Genomic DNA, 27,740 nt, shown 5'->3' with positions numbered 1-27,740 from the left:
ATTTTATATCTTCCCAAACGGATCACTCTGTATAATACAAAATAAATACACAGAATAGACATAGCACACATTAGCCTAAGCTAGTTCGTGTTCGAAGGTATATTCTATAAGCAACAATTTTGTATTAAAGTACAATATAATAAAAGTTTAATAAAATTACAAAATTTAATACAATTATAACAAAGCATGAGTTACTGAGATAAAAAAGAGGATAAATCAAGACCAGAATGTTAGTTTTAATGAATACATTTATTGGTATTAAAGAAAATAATAAACTAAATAATTCTTCTACAAACAAATTAGACAATAGGTATGTTTGTCGTTCTCGAAACGCTAACAGGAAAATAAACTGTTACTTCGAAAAACTTATCGGAAAGTATGTGTCATTTATCGTTTATTTTCTTGTGTTTTCCAGTACCTACGAGTAGCGTGGTTGACATATCCGTACCATTGCTGTGCCTTCCAATTCCCAGACATGCACCATCCAGAGGAGTTCGCCAAGCATGAGGTATTATCGTACTCCAACACAATTTAATAACAATATGCCGCAGTTTCCATTATTTCTGTCCTCAGTAAACCAACATGGAGATAATATAGTGTAATAGTTTTCTCAATTAAAAAAAAAGATTTTATTTATAATTATAAAAATCATCCTTATCTTTATATTAATAACAATAATCATTCATCATCGTCGTTATCATCATCCGCATGACTAGTATAAAGTTTTGTACCGTAAGTCGTTCCAGGATGTCAGGCAAATGTTCTTCCGATTGTCTTTTTGTTCCTGAGTGAGGTTTTTCGGGACCAATTTTGTACAAACTTTTGTCATGTTTAATTCATCATGCAAAATTTGTCTTATCGTCTCTTTGTTAATGTTCACCATGTCTGCGATCATCTGAATGCTCAGACGTCGGTCTTTCCGCACAATAATTTCATTTAATTTTCTCAACGTTTCCTTTAGTTCTTGAAGTCAAGGATCGACCGGGACCTTCATTATCTTCAACCTCTTCCAGAACTTCTGAAAACCGTTTGTGCCACACAAACACTCGCGCACGTGACATAGCATTATCACCAAACACTTCCTTTGACATTTGAAAACTATTTCATTTTAATTTCACAAGGAATATGAGGTTAATGCGCTGCTCGATTTTTACGTTAACCATGGTCGCGGCACTACGATGCAACAGCGTCCTCTTCAACCGAAGCACAAAAACAAACTAAAGTAGACAGAACGACGAAACGAAAGGTGATTGCTCCGAAAGGATCAATGTCAACCACATTTCAATATCAACCTTCTCCCATACGACTGCGCGATAGGAGATACACAGTCTCGTTATTTAATTGCCAAACCTCAAATATGAGAAAGACGAATGGCCAGAAGATTTTTCGGAGACGATGTTATTGCCAATACCGAAGAAAAGTAATGCAACAAATGTAAGGAGTTCAGGACTATCAACCTGATATCGTACTTGGCGAATATTCTACTCCGTATACTGAATCGACGTTTATATTCTAAGATGGAAGGACAGTTGGAAGAAGAGCAGTTTGACTTCAGAAAAGGAAAAGGTACAAGGGATGCATTTGGACTACTACGAACAAAATACCTAGAGAAGAATAGAGAAGTGTATATAGTAATTGTGGATTTAGAAAAGGCGTTTGACAGAGTGGATTGCAACAAACTGATAAACATCCTGAAGAAAATAAGTGTGGATTGAAAAAACAGAAGGCTGTTCAGTAACCTACAGTATATATGAAACAAGGAGTCAAAGTCAGGATAGGAGAAGAAATTCCTGAAGAAACTGAAATAGGGATGGAAGTACGACAAGGATGTCCTTTACCATCATCCACCGTGTTCAACATCTACTTGGACATTACGACCAAATGAAGAGAAACTAATAGAAGCATTTAAAATGTAGATATGGAGAAGAATGGAGCGTGTGAATTGGAGACACAGAATAAAAAATGAAGTTGTGTTGGAATGAATGGGTGAAGAAAGAATGATACTGAAAGTGATCAGAAAGAAAAAAAGAATTTGATTGGGTCACTGGTTGAGAAGAAACTGTCTACTGAAGGATGCACTGTAAGGAATGGTGAACGAGAGAAGAGTTTGAGGCAGTAGAAGATATCAGATGATAGACGACATTGAGATATGTGGATCATATGCGGAGACTAAGAGGAAGGCAGAAAATAGGATTGGAGAATGCTGCGTTTGCAGTGAAAGACCTGTCCATGGGCAGAACTCTTGTATGTGTGCATGCGTGCGTGTCCAATTTTAAAAATATACACAGTAAGAAAACTTCCGCCGTTGTATGACTCTCGGCAATGGATGGGTAAGTGGCAACATTAGTAGAACGCAGTGGCCACACCTACCCTTGTCACATTGTCAGTTCGGACTTTCGGAACAAGTGAAGGATATTATTTTGTAATTATGCAGGATATGATGATAAGTAGAGGATATAATCGTCCTCCATTTTGGTTCTTTCGTTGCCGTTCTTAGCAAGCAAACGACAGAGATTTTCATCACACCGTTAAACATTATCACATCATACCTCTTATGAGTCACTCGATCGCTCTGTAATATTTAGGATTCGTAGATATATGTCTAAGGAAAGCATAAAAAAATTCTGAATCAATATCTTTTTTTGAAAAATAATAAAATAAATATTAACTTCGAAGTGATCCATTCAAAATAAGCATTGACGCACTCAAAAGTTGATAAGCGAGATGCTTTTTTTATTTTTCACATTAGATGGTGAGTCAAAGCGAGAGAAATGTTTAGAAAGAATGGAAATTACTTTTAGAAGTGGCTGCTACTCAAAATCTTTACTGGTTTCCGAGTTTCGGCGACTTAAACAAAGGAGTGCTTTCGCCTGGCGGACTTCCGTATGCAGAGAGACCAAACTTTTGTCTGTTAGAACTGTGGATTCTCATAGAAAACATCGCGCTGATTTCAAATTTGTTTTCAAAATATTTGCATTGCGAACGATTATACCTAGTCTTTACGAAGCCCTAAAGTGGACAGATCCGTATTGTTTATTTAGAGTGGGAAATGTACCGTATCATACTGATGAATAAAATTGCAATAGGCAGTATATAATTTAGAGATGTAACAGATTTCAGTGGAAGGTCCGGGGTTCGATCCCAGGTGGTGACAAGATTTTTTCTCGTTGCCAAACTTTCAGAACGGCCCCGAGATTCACTCAGCCTCCTATAAAATTGAGTACCGAGTCTTTCCCGGGGGTAAAAGGCGGTCAGAGAGTGGTGCCGACCACACCACCTCATTCTAGTGCCGAGGTGCTCTACCTCCATACCCCCCCCCAAGTGCATTCATGGCGTGTTATGGGGATACCTTACCTTACCTAACAGATTTCAGAGAATATGACGTGTATGTTGTTTTCTTTTTTTAGCTGATGATGATTAAAATTATTTTCTTGTTGCTGATAATGATTAAAATTATTATGATGTTGATACTGATGATGGTGTTGCTCATGATGGTATTCTAGGAGCGAGGAGTAAAATCTTATCGATTTTATTTCGTTTTGCTTTCTGTCAGAGATTTGTAGCATTAATCCACAACAAGTACTGCAACCCGGATTCAAGCAGCCATCTTCCTCTTCACTTTCTACGCCGCCGTGAGAGCGACGACTTCGGTCGCCTTGTGTATTCGCCTGACAACATGTCGCACACCCATCACGCGCCTGACTGGGGCGCCCTAGACCGTGGTTTTCTCCGACCTGGTAAGTCACTTGTCTAGTAATATCTAAATATAACATTTAGGATACTGTTTATACTGGAAAAGAAATATTAGAAATGAATCAATAAAAGTATAAGAAAATCACTTTTTATTCAATAAACAATGAATTAGCTAATGTTAATCTTACAAAGATCTGTTGAACATTTTCCACAACAAAAAAGAAAGAAAGTGGAGGTGCGTCTTGCTAGGAAGAGATGGATTGACAAATAACTATTCAAATAATAACACAGATTTAAATGCGGACATCTGAACACTAAACATAGGCCTACATTTTTAAGTACAATGATTATAGGGACAAAAATAATATTTTAATTCAGAGCAAAAAGTATTTGAAATAAAGAAACGGAAAACATTTACAGATGTACAGGTGTACAGGTATAGTTCGTTACATATAGGATGTTAAAAAAGTATCCAATATTTTAGGAGGTGATAGTATGCATCAAAACAAGAAAATGATGTCTAATAAACATGGATCCTACAACACAGCTATACTTTCTGATATCTGAACACTTGTTCAGTGGAGGTGCTCAATGTGACATCCATTCATGGCAATGCATTTCTCTGCCCTAAAATACAGCAGACTACCAGATAATCATACCGTAGTTGACACCCCTGGCATGGAATAACGATACGTCGTAAGGAATACTGAAAATAAAAGTCTGGTTGCGGAGTATGAGCGGGGTTCAGTAGTGCAGTTTAAGAAACAAGGCATCAGCACCGATTCTCAATTAACTTATGGGCAGGCCTTCTTGGTAATAGATTAATAGGGCCATACGTGCTACCATAGAGAGTAACTGGGGATCGTTATCAGGGCTTTCTTATTAACGTATTAAGACAAATTTGAAAGAGTGCGTGATTCCTTACGCCCAAAAGGCAGAGGAATGCATTGCCATGAATGGACGTCACATTGAGCATCTCCTATGAACAAGTGTTCAGATGTCAGAAAGTATGTGCTGTAGGACCCATGTTTATTAGACATTATTTTCTTGTTTTTGTGCATACTAACACCTCCTAAAATAGTAGATACTTTTTTTAACACTCTCTATAGCTAAAGAAGTACCAAAGTTACTTTACGATTCAGAAACTTGGAATATGTACGCAAAAAAAAAGATAAATTATTATTTTTAAAAAATTGAATCAAGAAAATAAACTTGACATTTTTAAGTTAATTATTAAGGATAATTATTGGCTCAATAAGTGAAAAAAGTAACTAATGTATTAGACACCCTAATTTTATGAGACTTATGATGAAACTGAGACAATTAAAATATTCAAAATCTCAAGAATTAGATGGCTGGAATACCTACAGAGTGAAAAGGAGGCAGATACCTACATGTCGAAAAATCTAACTAACAAAAATAGTTGATAAAAGAAATGTTGAACATCCTAACATCTGATGATTGAATATTATTGAAAATGATCTGAAAATGCTGGCAGTAGGAGAATGAGGTAAAAACGAAAGTCAGAATATGGGAACGAAGGGCGGCGCATTATAGGGGCGATGAAGGCCTACAACAGAATTGTAGTACCAACAATGATAAAATAAATATTAAAACTAATTCGTACGAACTAAACAGATCATATTTAATATTTCATGGATTGAGGAAAATAAGGAAAGAAAATATTTCAAGAATCAATTCTATAAGCTCGAAAATGATGTACACGTAGGCCTAATAATAATGTAGAGAAACGTGAAAAGAAATAGTGACGCTGGAGATCTGATAAAATTCTAAATTTAGGAATTTAAGAAGTGAAGCTTTCTATGCAGTTTATCTTTGTGAGAATTTCACTTTTCTGCTCTTTCACAAAAATTCAATTCTAGACGCTATACAGATACTTGACGAAACTTTCGTCACAGAGGGTTAACATGTCTTTCGTCATTCGTATAGAAAAGGCAGACTTTTGATTATGGACAGACAAATAAGCATGCACTACGCAAGATTCGGGTTAGGGACTAGTTTTCTATTTTACAGATAGGCTACGTGAAAATTTCATACGAGTATTTTAGACGTTCCGTACTCGTATATTGCTTCCGACCGACGATTGTAGTGGTGGTGGCGGTGCTAGATTTTAGCTTGAACATGTTGTACTAATTTTAGTTTCTACTCCACGGTTACAAGCTAGTAACAGCCAGTTAAACTATAATAATGTTGGAGACAAGAATGGTAAATCAGGAAAGAAGCGAGTGGAGAAAAGGAAAGTGAAACAAGTACGGGGATTAGAACAGGAAGTTCGGATAGTGTTTTTTTCCTCTCTCTCTCTCTCTCTCTCTCTCTCTCTCTCTCTCTCTCTGTGAGGCCAGGAGAGGAACATCACTATGCACCGTGACCTGAAGTCTATTGTGCGCCCCTGGGATCAGTTGTAGCCTAACGACCGCACACACGCCGAACAGACCTAACCCCAACACCTTAACGATCAGTCCCGCCATTCTCCAAGTCCGTGTACCATTCCACTCCAACAGCCCCCCCCCCACATTCATCCTCAAACTTTCTCACGTGTACGCCACCCCTACCATCGGGAGCGGAGTGGGTTCCGCTGCTTGGTCACCAACTACCATGCTCTCACATATCCATGGAGGCCGGCTGAGAGCGTCAGGTGCTTCGGAGGGCCGCCGCAGCCGCGATCTGAAAACCAAGAAAGACAACCGGAATGATAAGGAAAAGATGATGAGGTGGGGGAAGGAAGTGGCGAGAATGAGTGGGGTTCCATACCCTGATAAAGTTACCTTATATTCATCCATAGCAATGAGGGAAAAACCCTCGAAAACGTCTCACCCAGGCAACTCGTCCCAAGCGAGGAATCGAACCCCGGCCCGCGAAAACGCTACCACAACACCACAACAATGGATTCGGTTAGTGTTAATCGAGTTAGGAGTGTGGAACGATGTAGCAGTAGGGAAGGAAAAACAGTATATAAGGAAATGGTGCATTAATGGGATGAAATAATAGCAGAGTTAGTTATGTAATGTAAAAATGGATTTCAATGGGTGCATTTTGTGAAGATTATGCAATTGTTTTGTTTAAGGCCAAGTTATAAATGAAGTGAAACCAACATTCTAGAGTACGAGAGCTAATGTGATTGTGTTAAAAATTTTCGACGGTGAATTAACAATAGGTTATATTTTTCTTTAATAGTCAACAAAGGTTAGGTCTCTATAGATAATAAGTTTAAAGGTATTTATGTTATGTATAGGGAAATTTTTTAGTTATGAGAAAAGTGGGAGTGAAGTTGAATGAGAAAATTAGTATAAATACTGTAGCTATTAGTGTAGATGAGAATAAGAGAAGTGAAGTAGTTTAATAAAGTGTGACAAATTAGAAGGAGGGAAAAGTGAAAGTGAAAGGATATAAAAGACATAGTTAAAGCTGGCAGTTAGGTCACAATTCGTCTGTGTTTTAAGCTGTAAATAGTGTAAGTAAGGGAATGCTGACCCGAATACAGAAATGTGAAGGGTCAGCAGGACCGAATATATTGAGAGGAATATTATATAGGATGTCCCAACAAGAAAGCCGGATTTAATAATGTTAATAGACTCAATAAAACAGACAACAGTTCCGCCAACACAACAACGAGACAATTACACAATGTCCCAACAATGTTTTGTTATTATTGGGTTGGTGACACTGTTATCCATTGTTATCTGTTTTTGTTGCATTTATTCGCAATATTAAACCCGACGCGACGTGCTTGGTGGGACATTCTTTATAATAATGTTGAATAACAATCTAGATATCTAGAAATGTCAAGTTGAGAGTGTGGTTGTTGGTTTGAATTTGGCGGTTAGAATTTTTTGCTGATAAAAGTAGTGTGTGTGGTATGTATGTGTTATTCATATGGTACAACAGCACATATGAAACACCTCGTGGATTATAAGTTCCATTTAGTAGTATGTGAATTTCATTTGGTAATAGCCTATATTTTCTTTTTTCTTTTGAAATGGAACATAGAACATAGCTTTTGTATATAGAAGTTCGCTATGTTGTATCGTTAAACATGTGTACGACCTGTAACTTCGAACACGCAAGTGGTACAAAAGATAACTTATTCTACTTTGTTTTTGGGTAAACATGCAACGTTGTGAAAAATATACAAAAAGGCCACGGTTTACGCGAATGATATTGAGAAAGCCGTGTGTCCTGTTAATGTTACGCCTGAAAGTAGGATTTTTAAGAGACTCTTACAAAGTTCATAAAGTGCCTCTAGCTACCTTACCAATGCATTTGAAATCTTTCAGGAAATCAGACACTGAAGATTTCTATTTCACTGTCGGTTATGCAGTTAACCATGTTTTAGCGACACTAAAGAGCTTAGTCTTGTTCAGTATAAGTACCAGGTACAGTATATAGACGATTACTATATAATGGAGTACGGTATCTCAAAGAAAAGTAGATCATTTCAATGTGGTCATAAAATGCTGGAAAGAAAACCGTGTTCTTCTGTCACTGGATAACCATAAAACATATTATCTCTGAGTAGAAGTTCTGGAAACGGCAGTTAAAACAGATGTTGCCATGTTCACATTTTCTCCTCACACATCACACAAATTACAATCATGGGATATTTCATTTTATGGTCCCTTGAAGACGTTTTACAACCAAGGAGTGGAGGCGTGGCAAGTAAATCATCCAGATGCATCCTTTGGCATATATAGAGTACTAGAGGATCTTGGCATAACATTTTCCATGGATCCAGTACAAATTTGATAGATACAAAAATGAACCTAAAAAATTCTGGCAAGTTATAAATGAAGCTACAGATGTAAATGTACAAAATAAACAGCCAATCAAGGAGTTAAAAAACGATAAGGGTGAAATATTAAATTGCAGAAAAGAGATTGCAAACGAATTTAATAATTATTTTTCAGAGATAGGACACAAAGTTACTTCTAACATTAATAAGTCAAATTTTAACTCTTCTCTACAAAATGAGACACAATATGAACATTTAGCTTCCTCCATGTTTCTTTTCCCTGTAATTGAAGATGAAATTATTATTTTGGTTAAGAAATTAAAAAATAATGTTGCTCCTGGCATAGATGGAATTAAGAATAATACTTTCAAAATTATTATCAAGTATATATTAAAACCCATGGTTCATATTTTTAACTTGTGTTTTGTGCAAGGTATATTCCCAGATGTTTTAAAATGTGCCATAGTAATTCCAATATACAAATCTGGAGATAAAAATAATTTAAATAACTATAGACCTATATCTTTACTTCCAACATTTTCCAAATTGCTTGAAAAATGTTTAAAGAATAGATTAATAAATTATTTAGAAAAACATAAAATCCTCTCTAAAAATCAGTTTGGTTTCCGCAATAATATTTCTACTGATGATGCTCTTATTAATGTTACTGGAAAAATTATCAATGAACTAGATATCGGAAACAAATGTTTGGGTATTTTCTTGGATCTACGGAAAGCTTTTGACACTATCAGTCATAATTTACTTTTGGACAAACTACATACTATTGGAGTTAGAGATATAGTTTTAAAATTATTCCAATCATATTTTAGTAACAGAAGACAAATGACCAAAATTGAAGATCAATTTAGTGAATACAAATATATTGATATAGGTGTACCGCAAGGAACAATTTTGGGACCTATTCTATTTCTAATATATGTTAATGATCTGCTAAATATAAATTTAGAAAAATTTAATGGATCTATATATTCATATGCGGATGATACAGTAGTTATTTTCAGTGGCTTTTCTTGGCAGGAAGCATATAGAAATGCTAATATAGATGTATGTATGTATGTATGTATTTATTTACACTGCAAGTGGGCAAGCACCCGGTGGCAGTGGTATATACAATATTAACAATACACAGTTAAAATGATAAGCTATACACAATAAAATTTACAATACATAATACAATTTACAACACATATACAATTTTATACACAATACAATAAGAATACACAATACAATTTAACACAATAATAATAAAACATAAAATAAAACACCTAATTTTACAACACAACCTACATAATTATGTATAGGTCCTACATAATTTTCAATAGTCTTTCACTTTACTCTCATCTCATTCCCTGTAGTGGCACTATGACGCATTTCACTGACACATTAGCACACATTTCACTGACACTCTGTAACACATTTCACTGACACTATAGAACACATTTCATTGACGCTATAAATTATCACTGATCGGAACTGTTCACTGCACTGTAAAACCATAACTTCACTGACTCACCTCGCTTCACTGATACAACAGTTCAAATAAGTCAAATAATTGCAATATTATGCATACTTATAAACAGAACTACATTTAAACTAAACATTTCTAGTCTAAGGCCCTCTTACACGCTATTTTTAAATAATTTACAATTCAAACCAAGGAAGTAAACTCGTCAGGCTAGATAAATACATGCCACCTTAAAAAATTAAATGTTGAATGTCACCTTACTTTTAATTTTCACTTTATACACAACTTTTTAAATTATTCTTGAATCTCCTTAAGGAAGGACAGCCCTCAAAGACCGCTGCAGGTAGGTCATTCCAATCATTTATAGTTCTATTTAAAAATGAGAATTTACCTACATCCGTTTTCTGTTTCCTACATTTGATTTTAAAATCATGATCGTTCCTACCATAGTACGTTGGCTTTTCTAACCGAGCCGTTATGTCTACCCATGCTTTCTGACCTAGATGTGCTCTATACAATGATGTTATTCTAGTTTTCCTACGTCTGTTTTCCAAAGTTTCCCATTTAAGTTCTTTTATCGTATCGTTCCCATATTCTCTTTTACCTTTAACAAATTTAGTTGCCCTATACTGGATTCTTTCTAAGGAATTTATCTGATATATTCTATAGGGATCCCAACATGTAGTTCCGTATTCCATTAACGGTCGCACTAATGTTAGATATGCTATTTCCCTCGATTTGGGGCTAGCCTTTCTCAAGATTCTCATAATAAAGTGAAGTGCCCTCCATGCTTTGCCTGTAACATTATCAACATGCTCTCCCTAAGAAAGTTTGGAGTTTAAATACACTCCTAGGTATTTACAACATTGTTCTGCGGAATTACAACACCACTGAATTCGTAATTAAGACTAGTTTCCTCTCGGGTTTTACAAAATGTTATAGATTTACTTTTAGAACCATTCATTTTCATCCTATGCTTTAACGCCCAGTTGTAAATGTTATTCAAGTAACATTAAAATAAAGTAAGATCTATGAAGAGAAAAATTAAACTGGCAATAACATAAAGTCTTTGCTAGGCTCGAAAGGAGTTGTTTGGACTATTGTTTGCTTAAGCGCAGGACAAAAGTTGGCTACATCCTTATTTTGACACTAATAATTAAACTACTAAGTATAAAACAATGAAAATAATGCAAATAAAGGATACATGTTTTGAGGTTTAATTATCGATTCATGAACATGTAAAACTCCACTTAGAATAGCCTAATTCCAATAATTAGCATCCTCCACCTGTCGTTCCTAATCACTCACAACCCTAACATATTCACTGATGATGCAATAATAAGTTTAATTTCTTTACTAATTAATGACGTCACTGTTTTTATTCATATTGGTGGCTAATAACTCACTGCATCTGCATTTCATTTTCAGTGTAGGCCTACAAAAAAATCCTATTTCTTATCAAATTAAGTGCATTTAAAAAAAAGTGTAATATTATATTTCCGTAATAGGCCTATTAATCGTTTCGTATAAACTCATTAGTATGTGTAATGAGAAAGTATGTGAATGCCTAGTTTACATTTAACTCTGTGTTCCTTTTTTCGACTCAGATTAACTAGCAGCATTTTGTGAGTTTAAAACTAAATAAACTTGTTCAAGTGTTTGTTGTCAATCCATTAAAGGAACTGGCCAACCTGCCCCATTATCTCATGGCCTGGTTACCTCATAAGGTTCAGACCTGTCTTCGAACAGTTTATTAAACAACAAGTCAATCCATCCACGAAGATATACTTCTGCTCCCTTTTGACTTGAAATGAATAGATACAATCTTCCACACGTTGAGATTTCTTCATATTATCGTTAATGAATTTTTTTCCAAACCCCTCTTGAATAAGCTACCATTGATTCCTGCCATTTTAAAACACTGAGATAGATAGGCCTCGTTTTCAGAGCTGCCGCCCAGCGTAGGGGACGCAGACGGAGTGTTCCACCAAAGCACGGTGTCACTCAGCCCTCGTCTCATTCAGGCGTACTGCGGCAACCTGTCGCGTTCCCCGCGGGACGTGGCGTGCCATCCTGAACCTGACGCGTTCAACCCGTGCGAGGACCTGATGGGCAACTGGGGGCTGCGGAGCGCCGTGTGGCTGGTGGCCATCGCATCTCTAGTGGGGAACCTGGCCGTGCTGCTCGTACTGCTGAGTTCGCGCTTCCGCATGACCGTGCCCAAGTTCCTGATGTGCAACCTGGCGATGGCCGACCTCTGCATGGGCGTGTACCTGATGCTCATCGCCTGCATGGACGCGCGCTCAATCGGCGCCTACTTCAATTATGCCATCGACTGGCAGCGGGGTACGTGCAGGGAAAGAAATGGAGATTCTGCTACCTCAATAGGAAATGGACTTCTATCCTTGCGTTTGTCCTGTACTGTATTGCCGCAAGTTGTGACATTTCGTCATGCAGAAAACATAGTCATCAGAGATTCCTGCACTTGTAAACAAGGTTGCCAGGCTTTCAGACTGAAAATAAGAAATTTTACAGGATTACCAGCGCTTTAAAGCTGGAAAGAAGGGAAATTTTCAAAATTATTACCTAACCTGCCCCAAGTCGATGTTATAAACATTTTTTACCCTGTCGACCTGGTTGGCAAGTTGGTATAGCGCTGGCCTTCTATGCCCAAGGTTGCGGGTTCGATCCCCGGCCAGGTCGATGGCATTTAAGTGTGCTTAAATGCGACAGGCTCATGTCAGTAGATTTACTGGCATGTAAAAGAACTCCTGCGGGACAAAATTTCGGCACATCCGGCGACGCTGATATAACCTCTGCAGTTGCGAGCGTCGTTAAATAAAATATAACTTTTTTTTTTTTTTTTTTTTTTTTTTTTTTTTTTTTTTTTTTTTTTTTTTTTTTAACCTTGTAGATGGTGATGTCTCAGTGAAACGTACAGCAGAGTCCGTATAGGCCAGTTTCTATCTGATGCTTTTCCAATTCACTGCGGGCTAAAGCAAGGAGATGCACTGTCATCTTCACTTTTTAACTTCGCTCTAGAATATGCCATTAAGAAAGTTTAGGATAATAGAGAGAGTTTGGAATTGAACGGATTACATCGGCTTTTTGTCTATGCGTATGACGTAAATATATTACGAGAAAATCCACAAACGATTAGAGAAAACACGGAAATTCTACTTGAAGCAAGTAAAGAGATAGGAACCACCGGTGTAGTTCAGTCGGCTAATGCCCTTGCCTGTCGATCCGGAGTTGCGTTCGGGCGCGGGTTCGATTCCCGCTTGGGCTGATTACCTGGTTGGATTTTTCCGAGGTTTTTCCCAAACTATAAGGCAAATGTCAAGTAATCTATGTCGAATCCTCGGCGTCATCTCGCCAAATATCATCTCGCTATCAAAAATTCCATCGACGCTAAATAACCTCGTAGTTGAAACAGCATCATGAAATAACCAAGTAAAAAAAAGATAGGTTTGGAAGTAAATCCCGAAACAACAAAGTATATGATTATGTCTCGTGATCAGAATATTGTACGAAATGAAAGTATAAAAATTTGAGATTCATCCTTCAAAGAGGTGGAAAAATTCAAATATATTGGATCAACAGTAACAAATACAAATGACACTCCGGAGAAAATTAAACACAGAATGAATATGGGAAATGCCTGTTATTATTCCGTTGAGAAGCTGTTGTCATCTATTAATATTAGAGGAGAAAAATTCGCTCCGGCGCCGGGGATCGAACCCTGGTCCTTGGTTTTACGTATCAAGCGCTCTCACCATTGAGCTACGTCGAAGTCCAATCTACAGCACCGGATCGAACTCCCCTCCTCCAGTGTTTTTCCCTTTGTGGCCTGACTCCAAGTTGGGCATGTATGTTGACATTTTATTAAGTCAACTTCCATTATACAAGGAGGGCACTGAGTTGAGTGACTTGATGGCGGAATTCCACAGTAATCTGTACAGTAATATGCACTGTTGCTAGAAGAATTTACTAAAGATTATCATTTTTGGCTCTACAGAATATATCTGTTATGGTAACAATTAATACGTATTAGAGGAGAAAAATTCGCTCTAGCGCCAGGGATCGAACCCGGGTCCTTGGTTCTACGTACCAAGCGCTCTCACCATTGAGCTACGCCGAAGTCCAATCCACAACACCGGGTCGAACTCCCCTCCTCCAGTGCTTTTCCCTTTGTGGCCTGACACCAAGTTGGGCAATTATGTTGACAGTTTATTAAGTCAACTGCCATTATACAAGGAGCGCACTCAGTTGAGTGACTTGGTGGCCGGAATTCCACAGTAATCTGTACAGAAATATGCATTAAAAAAGCTGCCGTCATACTTCGTAAATTGTGAATTGTTGAAGAATATAGTCACGAATTTTAATAGCAACATTTCGATTCTTCTTTTGTATCACATGGCTCAGTACGGCCCGGTCACTGGTGGCGAGCATAGTCGGCGCTGCTGTATGATCCTCATTATCCAGTTGTTGTGAAAGGAATTTCATAGCCAGCCACTAGTTATAAGATTAGAAAAACACTACCTCACTCATAACTACATACAAGTCCGATGAATACTATTTTTACATTTAAACTATTCTAAAATGAGCAGGTGGGCACTTTTTTGCCTCTTAGTGTACGTTTCATAATAACAATTAAATTTTATTACTAAGACGTGCAAGTAAGTGGCCAGTATCTTTTCCATTCCCTTAGAAATTATGCTAATTTTACAAAAATCTCATTAGACGTGAGCGTTGTTCTACAAATCGACGGGCCAGTTGAAAAGGAAAACAATCATAATTTAACGTTTTGAGAAACCTGCACTTTGGAGCTTTATGTTCCTGTGAAAAATTAAAGGATCATTGCAATTACTCCAAATTTTGTTAATGGTGTTTTATATAACAGTATACTGTAAGTTTCATATTAGAGTGTGTTAATGGAATTTTTCACAGCAACATGCAGCCTTAAAATACAGGTTTTTCAAAACTTTGAATTTTGGGTTGTTTCCCTTTTGAATTGGTACGTCCAAAGTATGAATTGGACAATTTTGCTTCCACCATCATGGAACTCACATATACAGTATCAACCAATGCCAAAACTAGGATTTAAATATTGGGTAGGTTGAAAAACATCTGCTTACCTTATATCTTTTTATACAGCAAAAATGTATCGGTTTTTCTATCAACATTTTTTGTGACACAGACCCCACAAGAAGATGATGAACACTCATTTTCACCCCAAACAGAATACAAGTATAACTATATAACTCAAAGCACCGTGTTAGCCAAGGATGTTTCTTATACCATGAAAATTGAACATTTCTATTTTATCTTCCTCCATACGCTGTTTTATTATGTAAATGTGGTGTCGATCTCTTATCTTTATAAACAAATTTTGTTTCATACGTCCAACTTGAAAACGGTTTCTGTTTTATTTCTACAAGTAATGACTAATCTTCTCTCAGTATGAGCCATTTTACAAAAAATTAGTAGGTAACACACACACGCATGCACTTTTGATTAAAGTAACACTCAACAATGCAGCGCATTTAAAGAACACGAACATAGCGCGGCGTATTATATCGCGGTTGAGGCTAGTCTCGCATACTGCTACTGAGTCGTAGCGAATCGATATCCCCTCCTCCCCGGCCTGCCCTCAAGCTTGCGAGTGTCACTACCTATCAGCGAGGTCGTCGCGCATCGCTACGAGGCTTTTACGACAAGCCTCACAGTGGAATGACTGCCAACAGTAAATTTAATATATTGTAAGATCTGAGTGACATCAAGTGTTATAATATATCGTTATTACGATCTTGTACTGTTACTATGTAGATAATATAATAACTCCAATTTTATAGGTAGCCTAAGCCCGAAAAGCCTCTTAAGGGTATGGAGATTTGGTTTTACACTTTAAAACATAAAATGTTTCAGTTTTCTAAATATTTTCTTATTTTGGCCTTACGACAATTTTAAGTCCTTCAGGACGAATTTAAAGGGGCCAGCGCATGCGTGGAGCTGCAGCCCTTTAAACTGACACTCAGCTGCAGGGTGCGAATTAACGGGGGGGGGATTTCCCCCCTGTTGGAAAGTTATCCCCCTCTCATGAATTCATATTAACATCCTTGCCAGGGATAACTTCTATTCCCCCTCACAAAATATAATATTTATTGTTTTAATACGAGTATAGGCCTATGTACTTTATAAAGTACAAAGTAAGCAAAGAGAATAATATTTCTATATTATCATCACCGGCAAGCTGACAACAATCAATATCTTAGGAATTACACATCTTATCTTAAGCCTATTCACGGATTATTATTATTATTTTTTTATTACTATTATTATTATTATTATTATTATTATTATTATTATTATTATTATTATTATTATGATCACGATGCAAGACAAGCAATTCAGTATGACCAAGCGTTGAGCCGTATCGAATGAGGATAATAATAATTTTACGTGTGGTATTCTCTGTCTAGGACTCTATCCTCCCCTCCACCATCAGAAATCTTAATTCGCACCCTGCTCAGCTGTCATTCTAACAATCTTTGTTCTTCATTCTAACTAATTTTACTTTTCATTCAGTTCATATTTTGTGTTGTTATGTAAGAGAAACGTGTGTAGTAGACCTGTATAGGAAGGAAGTATAACGTTAGTATACTGTATGTCATATGCTTGCTGTACTTTGATACTCGTTTTCTCGATTTTCCAATTTTCAACATTTTGTAATATTCAGAAATGCTCTAACGAATGAAGTTTCTCTCCAATCTCAATGAAATTTTGCACAGAAGTCTACAAAACCATGTGAAGTAAACTGACACATGTTTTCTTTTGCTATTGAAAGTATTGAAATAACCATGTGTTGAGGATGTGATAAGTTTGAAAAAATTAAAAAAATTAACAACTAAAAGAGTAAATATTTTTTTCTCAAAAAGTAATCGGCAAAATATGAAAAGTATGTGTCATATTTTACATACATCTAACAAGAATAAATTACATACGTAGAGAAGAAGGTGGAAATATGGGGCAGGAGTGGTAATATGGGCTACCTCGTTTTTTATTATATTGTTATGTAGCGAAAAAACTCTAAAAGTACATCTCGTGTCCATCAGTTTGCGTGCATAAAGAGACAAACCAGTTACCTTTGTAGTGTGGATGTGGTGTGTTCTCTGTCTTTTTCATCAATTTCAAAGTTTTTGCAGGTATGTAATTTCAATTTTATTGAAAGAAATATATTTCGTGTTCACAAATCACGCTTGATATGTTTCGCTGATTAAGAATAGCTCTATCACATGGCATAAGAGTAATATTTATTTAGGAAAGCAATTGCCATACATAATCTTAGACACCTTCATGAGTCGATGCTGCTAATATGGCCTACAACTGTGTCAAATATGGAATAGGTAGCCCATATTACCAGCATATTAACACGTCCCGTATTTTCACTATCGTGATTTGCATCATTTGTTACAGAATATTGCCATTGATGTGACACAGGTTCCCTACTTATGTTTCTTTTTTTTTTTTTTTTTTTACAATTTTATTTCCAAATTGTTATGGTAGCCCATATGTAGGCCCCTATAGAGGACCAGTTCGTCTTTATTTCAAAAAAGTAATTATATGCAAATATCTATTGCAACTATTGACCTTTAAGACTGGAAAAATTGTATATGAATAATTACTCTGTATGTCAATAAAGATTTCCAAGCAATATGCCACACCATTTTCCATTATTATGAGGAAAACAAAATGGTAGCCAATATTTCCACCTTCTCCTCTATACATTTAAAGAAAAATTACGTAAACTTTGAAAATTGGGACAATTATAATTTAGTATTATAAAACAACAAAAATTAATTATAACTGAACTATCTGGAATATCAAAGAGAAAATTTTTGTATTGCATGTCCACATTGTAAGAAATGTGCGGTAAATGTTTCAGATTAATTAATTGGTGTAAAAATGTACAAGTTAGAAATTTCACAGAGCTCCGCCACTGCTGTCAACACTAATTTGCTCTGAAAAGTCAAACATCTTATAGTATTAATATTATTGTAATTATATATTATTGTTATCATTGAAGATGATCATTTGAAGTGTCTGGTGTGCAGGCCCGGGCTGCCAGGTGGCGGGATTCCTCACGGTGTTCGCCAGCGAACTCTCCATCTACACGCTGACCGTCATCACTAGTGAGCGCTGGTATGCCATCACCTACGCGATGCACCTGGACAAGAGACTTCGGCTCAGCACGGCTGGTAAGGTGATGGCTGCGGGCTGGTTGTACTCCATCACCATGGCAACGTTGCCTCTCCTTGGCATCAGCGGATATTCCAAGACCAGGTATTATTACCGTTGAAACAAGAAATTGATTATAAATTGGATGTGTGAGTGTTCTTATTTGTAGAGTAAGCACTTGTGCAATATATGTAAGAAAAGGTTTGGCTTTATACGTTTCCATTGCTAATATAATGTAATGTCATAACTACAGAGCGGAATTTAGGCAAAAATCTTTTTTTTTTCCTTTATACAAACAGGCTTGAAATTTAATATTTACATTTTTAATTAGAATACAGGTACAAATAAAGGGATTTTATACTGCCTAAAATGCCTATTTCGACGTTAGTGCTTGTTTTTAAGTTTTTTTTTTTGCATATTTTTCGTAACTGTTTATTGTTTTTCTCCACATCCTGTACCGTTTACATTCCAAGACGGATAACAACTACTTCCTAGCAGTGAACAACACCAAAGAAAAGTTCTTCCGGGCCACCTCTTATCATTCTTACATTCTTTCAATCCTAAAATTCCAACTTTCAGTCGGCCTGGGTAGCGTAGTCGGTATAGCGCTGGCCTTCTCTGCTCGAGGTTGCGGGTTCGATCCCGACCCAGGTCAATGGAATTTAAGTGTGCTTAAATGCGACAGGCTCATGTCAGTAGATTTACTGGCATGTAAAAGAACTCCTGTGGGACATATTATTATTATTATTATTATTATTATTATTATTATCATTATTATTATTATTATTATTATTAATTGCAGTAACGTTTTAGGCCCCTAAAAATGTATTTGAATGCCTACTTTCGATCATTATGGAGCCTAGTTGAGGTGTCTAAAAATTGGTTAATGGCCTAAATATCCGAAGTCTAGTTATAATGTATATAAAATATAATGTTTTTTTTTTCAGGCATCATTATGGCATTAATAGGTTTTTGTATCATTTCAACGGTCTCAACGCACGTATCTTGTGCGATAAACTTGCTAGAACGCTGTACGTATTAGTAAGAGAGTGAGATAGAGATACTGTACCTCACTCGTTCTCACTCGGAGGCATCTTGCGGCAACAGTGTACTAGCCAAGATACGTAAGATTAATGATTTTTCTTAATATGGAATACTCTATAGTAATGTGCGATCATCACATTTTGTCCTTTTTCACAACGTTCGCATGAAATAGTTCCAAAGGTTTGAAGTTTTCTTGAACCATTCTGATAACAAATGGCTTACTGTATTCTTGCAGGACTCCTTAATTACTAAAGCCCAGCATTCAGGAGTATAAAGATAGAATTCCTATTTTCCGCGTGTTTCTCAAATCACTAAAAGTCACAATCGCAAGATACTCTTATATGCATAACTTGTAGAAACCAATGCCCAACAGACTTAAATCTTTTACTGGTTACAAATGATATTTCAAGAGCTAAAACAGCCTAGCTTGTATTGATCTCTGTAGTTGTCGCCAACAATGCGCAAGTTTGAGAACTAAGAATTTACGAGTAGCCTACTAGGTACTTTGTTCTGCAACTCCCATCTCGTCTCAGCCTCGCTTTGCTTGGTCTTCACTCAAACACACTTTCTCCGTGCCACAGTCATAGATTCCCTAAATCCTTGGTTTTTCTGAACCGACGCAGACCTCGCATCTCACAGCTAAAGAAACCACTCACTATCTTCCGTGTAGTCCGGATTTGTGGTAGGCGGACCTCGTACCTCGCATTCGTCGGTTCGGAAAAACCAAGGCTTTAGTTGAATGCCTATAACTTACGCTTATAGAATGCTGGGCCTGTAGATAATCTCGGATTTGGAAACTTTTGTTGCAAATCAAAGACTATGGTGTGGTGCCTCTCAGTACATTCTTTTGCAAGTTGTGCCAGTTGATGATATTTTGCCAACCTTAAGCTTATGAGTGATGCAGAGATCTAGCCACTTCTAGGTCTTTAATAAGATTTCCCGTTCACCTGGTGTGGAGTAACGGTTAGCATACTTGATAGCGAAACAAATTGACCCGGGTTTAAATCCTGGTTGGGAAAGTTACCTGGTTGAAGTTTTTCTAGGGTTTTCCGTCAACTCATTAAGAGCTAAAGCTGGGTAATTTTCAACACTGAACCCTGGACTCATTTTGCTGGCATTATCAACTTCATCTCATTCAGACACTGCATTACCTAACAATTGATATAGCGTCGTAAAATAACCAATTAAAAAAATAACATTGTCCAGTTTTGTTTGGTATGTATCCTTTACCAGAATTTCAATATAGTTTACATTTCTGCCTCTTCCATTCCTTTGAATTTATTTTTCGTTTTCTATCTTATTTTCTTCAATAGGCAATTGTTCAGGAGATCTTTGGCTTGGAGATATATCTAGTAAGACAGCTAATGCGTTCAGAATGATAAATTCCTGAGCCACAGGAAATTATTATTTCCGTTTTAGGTAACCTTGTTTTTAATAATTAACATAATTTAGCATGTCAAATATGTATTAATGGTAATTACATTCAGTAAGTGGAAAAACTAAATCAGATCTTGAATATTTTTCATTTAATAAAAATATAACTGAATCTAGGGATGTTGCGTTTATTATAAAGAAACATGTTTTATTTAGCCTACCGTATCGTTACTTGATGAAGAATCATCAAAGGGGTCATAACTGGAATCACTTGCAGTTAAATCTTCATCTGAGATACTTCTACCACTCTCATTTACAGTATTTTCTGATAGCCGATTGAAAATCATCTTCTTTTCAGACGCCATTTTCTTGTGGCATTGTACCTTCTCACACAAGAATATTGTTCGCCAGGATCAGTATGATAGACACATTATAGCATTGATCTAAATGAGGGGTTGGAAAGCAATGGTGGATCGTTAATGTTTAGGTGAGGGGTTTGGACTTTTTCCATTGCCGGTTGTCACAATCAAAAATTAAGACACAACGTTTCGAAGGGTGATTCTCCCTTCGTCTTCAGGTGGAAGGAAGGAGAGATCTCCACCGAAGCCAGGAATCAACGATCAGTCATACAGAATAGCTGTACGTAACGATCCCAACAGTAGGTTTTTTCTCTCCTCTCCTTCCTTCCACCTGAAGACGAAGGGAGAACCACCCTTCGAAACGTTGTGTCTTAATTTTTGATTGTGACAACCAGCAATGGCAAAAGTTCAAACCCCTCACCTAAACATTAACATTATAGCATATTTCTACCATTTGTTCCGTATTATCAGAAACTGTGAAACAGTAGCATAACATAAGTTACTGGAAATGAGTTAGATTACTTCGAAATCTAGTTTTTCGCCAATACAAGGATTTGGTATATATTATTCTTACCCTTCAATTATATTGTCTTCATTTCTCTCACAAATAAAGAAAATGTGCATGTACATTTCAACCAATCTATGAGATGTAGCCTGTTTTCAGCAGCGTCTTCACATTTTGTATTTAATGGTGTATTTTGTTCATTTACTCATGTGCAGCATTTGCTTGCCGATGGAGAACCGGGACATGGGGGACCTAGTGTACCTAGTGACGCTGCTGCTAGTGAACGGCCTGGCGTTTGTGCTGATCTGCGCATGCTACGGCCGCATGTACTGCGCCATACGGGGCCATAACTCAGCGGCCGCGCACTCGGACACGACCGTGGCCAAGCGCATGGCGCTTCTCGTGTTCACGGACTTCGCGTGCTGGGCTCCCATCGCCTTCTTCGGGCTGACGGCCGTGGCAGGCTATCCTCTCATCGACGTGCCGCACACCAAGATCCTGCTCGTGTTCTTCTACCCGCTCAACTCGTGCGCCAACCCCTACCTGTACGCGCTGCTCACCAAACAGTACCGCAGAGACCTGTTCACACTGCTGAGTCGTTACGGCCTCTGCGCCAAGAAGGCCGCGCGGTATAAGGCTGACTCTATGCCGCAGAACTGTAAGGCTTCCTCTACCGGCGGCTGCCAGACAGCCTGCACGCCTGCGCAAACCGACGAGGTGAACCACGTGCCCCAGAGGTCCCGCGTAGCCCCTGCTCCTTGCGGTGTCGGACCAAGATCGCCGCATCCCCTGCGCAACAGTAACACCCGCCTCAACCTGAGCGGCGAACAGGAGATGATCTTGCGCAAGGTGTTGGACCATCCGGGAAACGAACCTACGCCCGTGTTTCTTCACAATCCTGCAGACTCACACTTGTGAAGTGCAAGGTTCTCAACCATTCGGCTAAAAAATCCGCGCACATGTACCTTCTAAATTCTGCAGACCCACACTTGGGAAACTCGCAGTACTGGAGTAGTCGGGCGAGAAACACTTCTGGCGTTACCCAGAAAGGAACCAAAATCTGCTCATATCCATATTTTCATTTGTGAAACTCAAAGTGGACAATTGTACCATTCCAATATTTTTATATACTGTAGAGATTCTATATAATGCAGAAGTAAGTTTACAGGAATATGGTGTGTAATTATATTGTGATAAAGTGAAAGTGTATATCTTATGATTTTTAGAGCCAAATAGTTAAAGAGAGAATTGAGAAAAAAAATAATAGCTTCAAACAATATGGAATAAACCACACACATTTTATTGCACTTCTTCCAAATACATATACAGTCCCGTACAGAAGTATAAGCACCTCTGCAGAATACAGATTTACAAATTTATATTTCACCCTATTATACATATTAAAACATTGGAACTTAAAATAAATTAATCTCCATTATTCTCGATTCCATTGAAAGGATTAAAATATCTCACTATCACTGGGAACATTTTCCTATTGTTGTGATTGGAAGCATCTGTTGCTAATGCATAAAACATATTACATTTTTTTGGGATTACATAATATTCTAGAAAGTCATTTACACTTCTGGGTGCTAACACATTCTTTACTAATATTTCAACCTTTGTTCGTCCACAACACATTTTTTAGAAACATTCGAGTCACTGAACACATCCTTTCATAGTTTAATAGAACAGTACATGCTGTTGTAACTGAGGTTGTGTTTCACCATGTGGTACATCAACGCAAGCTCACAAGCAATAACTTTTCCTTCATTACTATTTACACGCAGGTTGAACGAACTGAAGAAACTGATAATCTTGAAGGAGTTTTTCATGTTCTTCTCTTTGCTTTTGTGACTTATAATAATAAATAGTCGAGAGTTTGGTTAGAATGTGGCAAAATTATGGAAACCGAAAGATAGCACGTATATAGTATTTTTTTAATATAATTGATATTTTTATTACTTGCAAACGCCGAAGAATAGCACGTGCTCAATAAAATTTTGCTTAGTATGTCCAGTGTTTCAAAATGTCCGCGACTATAGCTATTGCAGATTCAATTTATATTACTTTCTTACCTGCAATGTTCATGTGTGTACACAGTCGTTGTTACCACCATGTGATATGATAAATTCACGTTTGCAGTTGGAACAGTTTGCTTTATAAGCATTTGACTGCACTGGGTCAATTCAAGAATATGAATCTTCCCGTTTGGAAAGATATGTACATAAATATTTAGGCTTGTTCTTTGGTGGTGTTTTAGCAGCTTCAACTTTAATCATTGCTCATATTAACGATAAAATAATCGCACTGGAACGACGTCCTATACAAGATGCAAACACGAAGTAGAACAGGAGCCAGGAAAGCAAGCAATGCAACCGAAAGTTCTTTTAAAAGCACTCACGATCTAATTGATGAAATACTTAAAATGCAGTACACACCATATATATATATATATATATATATATATATATATATATATATATCTTCAGAAACTATTTCTTCTGCATTCTTTACCTTGTATTTCAAATTAATATAGACCTAACAGAGCGGTAAAATTAAAAAATTTGAAACAAAGAACATTGCGTGACATAAGAATAAGGGAGAAAATCGTTTTAAGAGCAGTCAAATACGGGAGCCGGGAGACTGCTAAAAAATGGGGCCAAATACGGGAGATCCCGAGTAATACGGGAGAGTTGGCAACCCTAGCTGTGTCTGTATTTGTGTCCCATCATAAAGCGCCCCTACAGATATTTTAATGTGCTATTTGCTTAGGTGTTTTCAGTTTGTTTGTCTGTATTTAGTATCTTGCACAACAAAAGGTAAAGTGTCGTAACAGCAAGATTTTTCGATACATAAACGTTAGCATGAAGTTAATGTTTGGGATTCCTCTGTGCTTATATTTCTCTCCGTGACTGTATGTGTGTATATACTGTGTGTATATATGTATACATATACATATATATACATATATATATATCCTACAGAAATAGGATATGTTAGTTTTTTCCTTCATTTTCTAGAACTTATTCTAGGACTTATTGATTCTTTATACATATAGGGTATATATTTTATGCATATCTTTTTTAAGAATGTCTGTTTAGTTATTATCCGAAAATTGAGATCTGGCACATATATACGGTGTTTAAACTGATAACCAAGAGCAATTTCATGCCAACGTTGGGTCTTCGATTAAGGAAACACATAGGCCTATATGATACTGACAACAAAGAAATATTAATACCCGAAGCTAGAATTGAACTTACGACCTTGAGGTTCACGAAACATTACAACAGAACGTCTTATGGGCTGTGTACATGAAACCATAATATTCAAAATGTAATAGTTTATATAACAACAAGTTTGGTTAATTTGGAGAACAATTGAACCGAGAAGTCAAATAAACAAGTAAATAATTATACAAAGAGCCTTCATTTGACTGTCATTTTAGTGCAAATCACACAATATGTGAACAACATGTGAAAATAAGTAGAGGCTAGGAGTACTTTCGCCCTTTCAGGCACGATCAGGTAACGTAAGAAGTGGATATTTATGAACGTAACAATTAACTTTGTTAAAAAATTATCTTAAAGTTTAAGAAACAAGATAATTACAAAAAACCATGTTTAACAGAGCATAAAAACCTTGATATTAAAGGTGTGAACAATATTAATGAAACATATAAAATTGTAAGCATATATCAATATGTATGTGTGGTGATTACAGATTAAAACTTAACAAATAAGAATTAGAAAAACATTGACTGTTTAAAATAAAGAATACTGCTCATGTAAATTTGAAGATGACTATTTATAAACATAATACCAACAAATTGAATGTTCAAATTGTGCAGTACTATCTCGCCAGAAGGAATGCTTAAATGACGAGTGTCACGTTGCAGTACATTGTATGTTCGGATAGGCCAATAAAATGGATACAGTCATTGAAGTGCTGTGGGGACGTATTGTGTGGTTACCAGGAGATGTTTTCTAGCAACGTTTCGCCATAGCCACAGTTCAACAACTGACTTGTAACGTTTGCCAAATTCATCCAAGTAACATTTCTGAAAGGAGAGAATTGAAGAACTGTAAAATGAAAAGTTACAAAATAAATGGTTATCTGTAGAATGAATCTAATACCGTAGTATATTTCAAGCACTATGAATTGAATGCTTACGGGAAAATAATTTTTTGTAGATTGGATTTTCTGTCATATTTATTATATCAGGTAAAAATTCCACATTAATGAAATACTTCCTTTCTTACGATTTAACAACTGTAGTAACGTACATTTAGTCAGACATTTGTAATATACACAGTGTGAAAAGGTATTGACTGTTACGATGGTGCTCGTTGTCTAGTAGCTGCCAAAGTGCTTAAAGCCCAAGATTCACTCAGTGCCTCGAATTTGTAACTCTATTGCGTTATTTGGTGATGTGGTAACCAACTGTAACTATCGCACGACAGATGGTAGATATCGGAAACTGTATCAAAGACGGACATCTGACTTCAATCGAAATTTAGATAGCTGTGGTTTTTTATACAATTTTTCATGCTCTTTCCAGTTATAGTGAAACCATGTGCAAACTCTAACACAACATTTATAAAATAAATTGTGTTAAATATTACAAAGAACACTGTGAATTAAAAAATTGCCTCTAGATCAAAACTATGGAGACGACAGATGTCCGTCTTTGATATTAAACTACTCAATAATGAAATACAATGACTTTTGCTATTATGTATTCCATTGATGTTAATAGAAAACAAGAGGACAACCAATACATACCTCTGAGAAACGACATTTTCCGGAAGATGCTCAGTGAAAAGTATGGTACCTACCTATGCGAACCGCTCTGTCATCAAAATGTCAATATAAAGTGGAAGATTTGCACAAGATTTTCTACTCATGCAGTATGAGCCCTATTTCATAATGCCATGTAGTGTCATAAAACTTATTCCACATCAAGGAAGACTGTCAGGAGATGTTCTTAAACAAAATACCTCCAATAGCGCCCTCTATCCGAATAAGATTATTTCCAGCTTATTTGTGCTTATGAAGACTACACTGAATCTTGAGCAATCTATTGTCCAATTCGAGCACCCACATTATGTGTGTATTTGTCAATATACCCAAAGTATCAGTTATAGGCATAAAACTACAAGGCAGAGACGAATCCACTTCACATTTTTGAATAGGGATTATATGGCGAAACTCCATGTAGATAGTACAATTATTTCTGTTCAGATTGTGATATATAATTTGAAAAAAAATACTTGTCAGTTGATAGTAGATACCTTAGTTTTGACTATTATAAGGACCTGGGGATGGTCAGTACCACATGAAATTCCTTCAATATAAACGGAAAATTATGTAATTTGAAGTAAAACTTAGTTCTCGTTGCTCAGCAGTTCCTTTTCTTTCTTTTTTTTATTTTAGTAGATTATTTTACGACGCTTTATCAACATCTTTGGTTATTCAGTGTCTGAATGAGATGAAGGTGATAATGCCGGTGAAATGAGTCCGGGGTCCAGCACCGAAAGTTACCCAGCATTTGCTCATATTGGGTTGAGGGGAAAACCCCGGAAAAAACCTCAACCAGGTAACTTGTCCCGACCGGGAATCGAACCCGGGCCACCTGGTTTCGAGACCAGACGCACTGACCGTTACTCCACAGGTGTGGACCCTTTTCTTTCTTAGTAGATCTTGTATATAGATGTGAGAGCTACTTACTTTAGCTAAGATAGCAACAAGTGGTTCAGATATTCAAAGTAGACGTTGACTAATGGCGGTTTTATTTATCTAATAATATAGGCCACCCGGAATAGCAGTTGTAAATTTTCCCATTATGCAACAGAATTTTTCCCACTTATTTTCTTTTCATAGATGATGTGTTCTGTCCAATATATATCATTACATCAATGACGAGGTTTTTACGAAGATTTTTTAACTTGTCAAAACTTTCTAGGGTTAAAAGGTCCATAAATTGGCGTAGAAGTTGCTCACATTCCCATATTGTTCCTGTATCCATCTTACCATTAAGAATATGGATGTGCCTTGGTCTACAGCAGCAGTCATCAACACAGTGTACCTTCGAGCTAGCGTCTTTTACCCGCGGATAAGAGACTGCACTATCGTGCATCCGTGGCTGCTGACGGGTATGCTTTCTCGCTCTCTCCTGTACAACGGTGCATTTTGTGATACATTGCTTACCCGCTACCCATTTCAGCGAATGCTAACAAACTCTGGTCTACAGTATCACCGTGGGATAGCCAATTCACTACCACGTGG

General features: G+C 36.9%; 1 protein-coding gene across 1 annotated transcript in view; it reads left to right on the top strand.

Annotated features, from left to right (window-relative positions):
- The window catches only part of LOC138704898 (follicle-stimulating hormone receptor-like), a 472,716-nt gene extending 448,831 nt beyond the window's left edge, over window positions 1–23,885 (top strand). Inside the window, exons 12-16 of the mRNA XM_069833291.1 lie at window positions 416–508; window positions 3,554–3,737; window positions 11,877–12,275; window positions 18,044–18,272; window positions 21,665–23,885. Coding sequence (XP_069689392.1) covers window positions 416–508; window positions 3,554–3,737; window positions 11,877–12,275; window positions 18,044–18,272; window positions 21,665–22,367 — 1,608 coding nt within the window. The 3' untranslated portion in view covers window positions 22,368–23,885. The remainder of the gene's footprint in view (window positions 1–415; window positions 509–3,553; window positions 3,738–11,876; window positions 12,276–18,043; window positions 18,273–21,664) is intronic.
- The last annotated feature ends 3,855 nt before the right edge of the window (window positions 23,886–27,740 follow it).

The sequence above is a fragment of the Periplaneta americana genome, chromosome 8 (genome assembly GCF_040183065.1).
Source record: "Periplaneta americana isolate PAMFEO1 chromosome 8, P.americana_PAMFEO1_priV1, whole genome shotgun sequence".
In the NCBI taxonomy this organism is placed as follows: domain Eukaryota; kingdom Metazoa; phylum Arthropoda; class Insecta; order Blattodea; family Blattidae; genus Periplaneta; species Periplaneta americana.
Note: the sequence above shows the minus strand (reverse complement) of the source record. Positions and strands in the feature narration are given on the sequence as shown.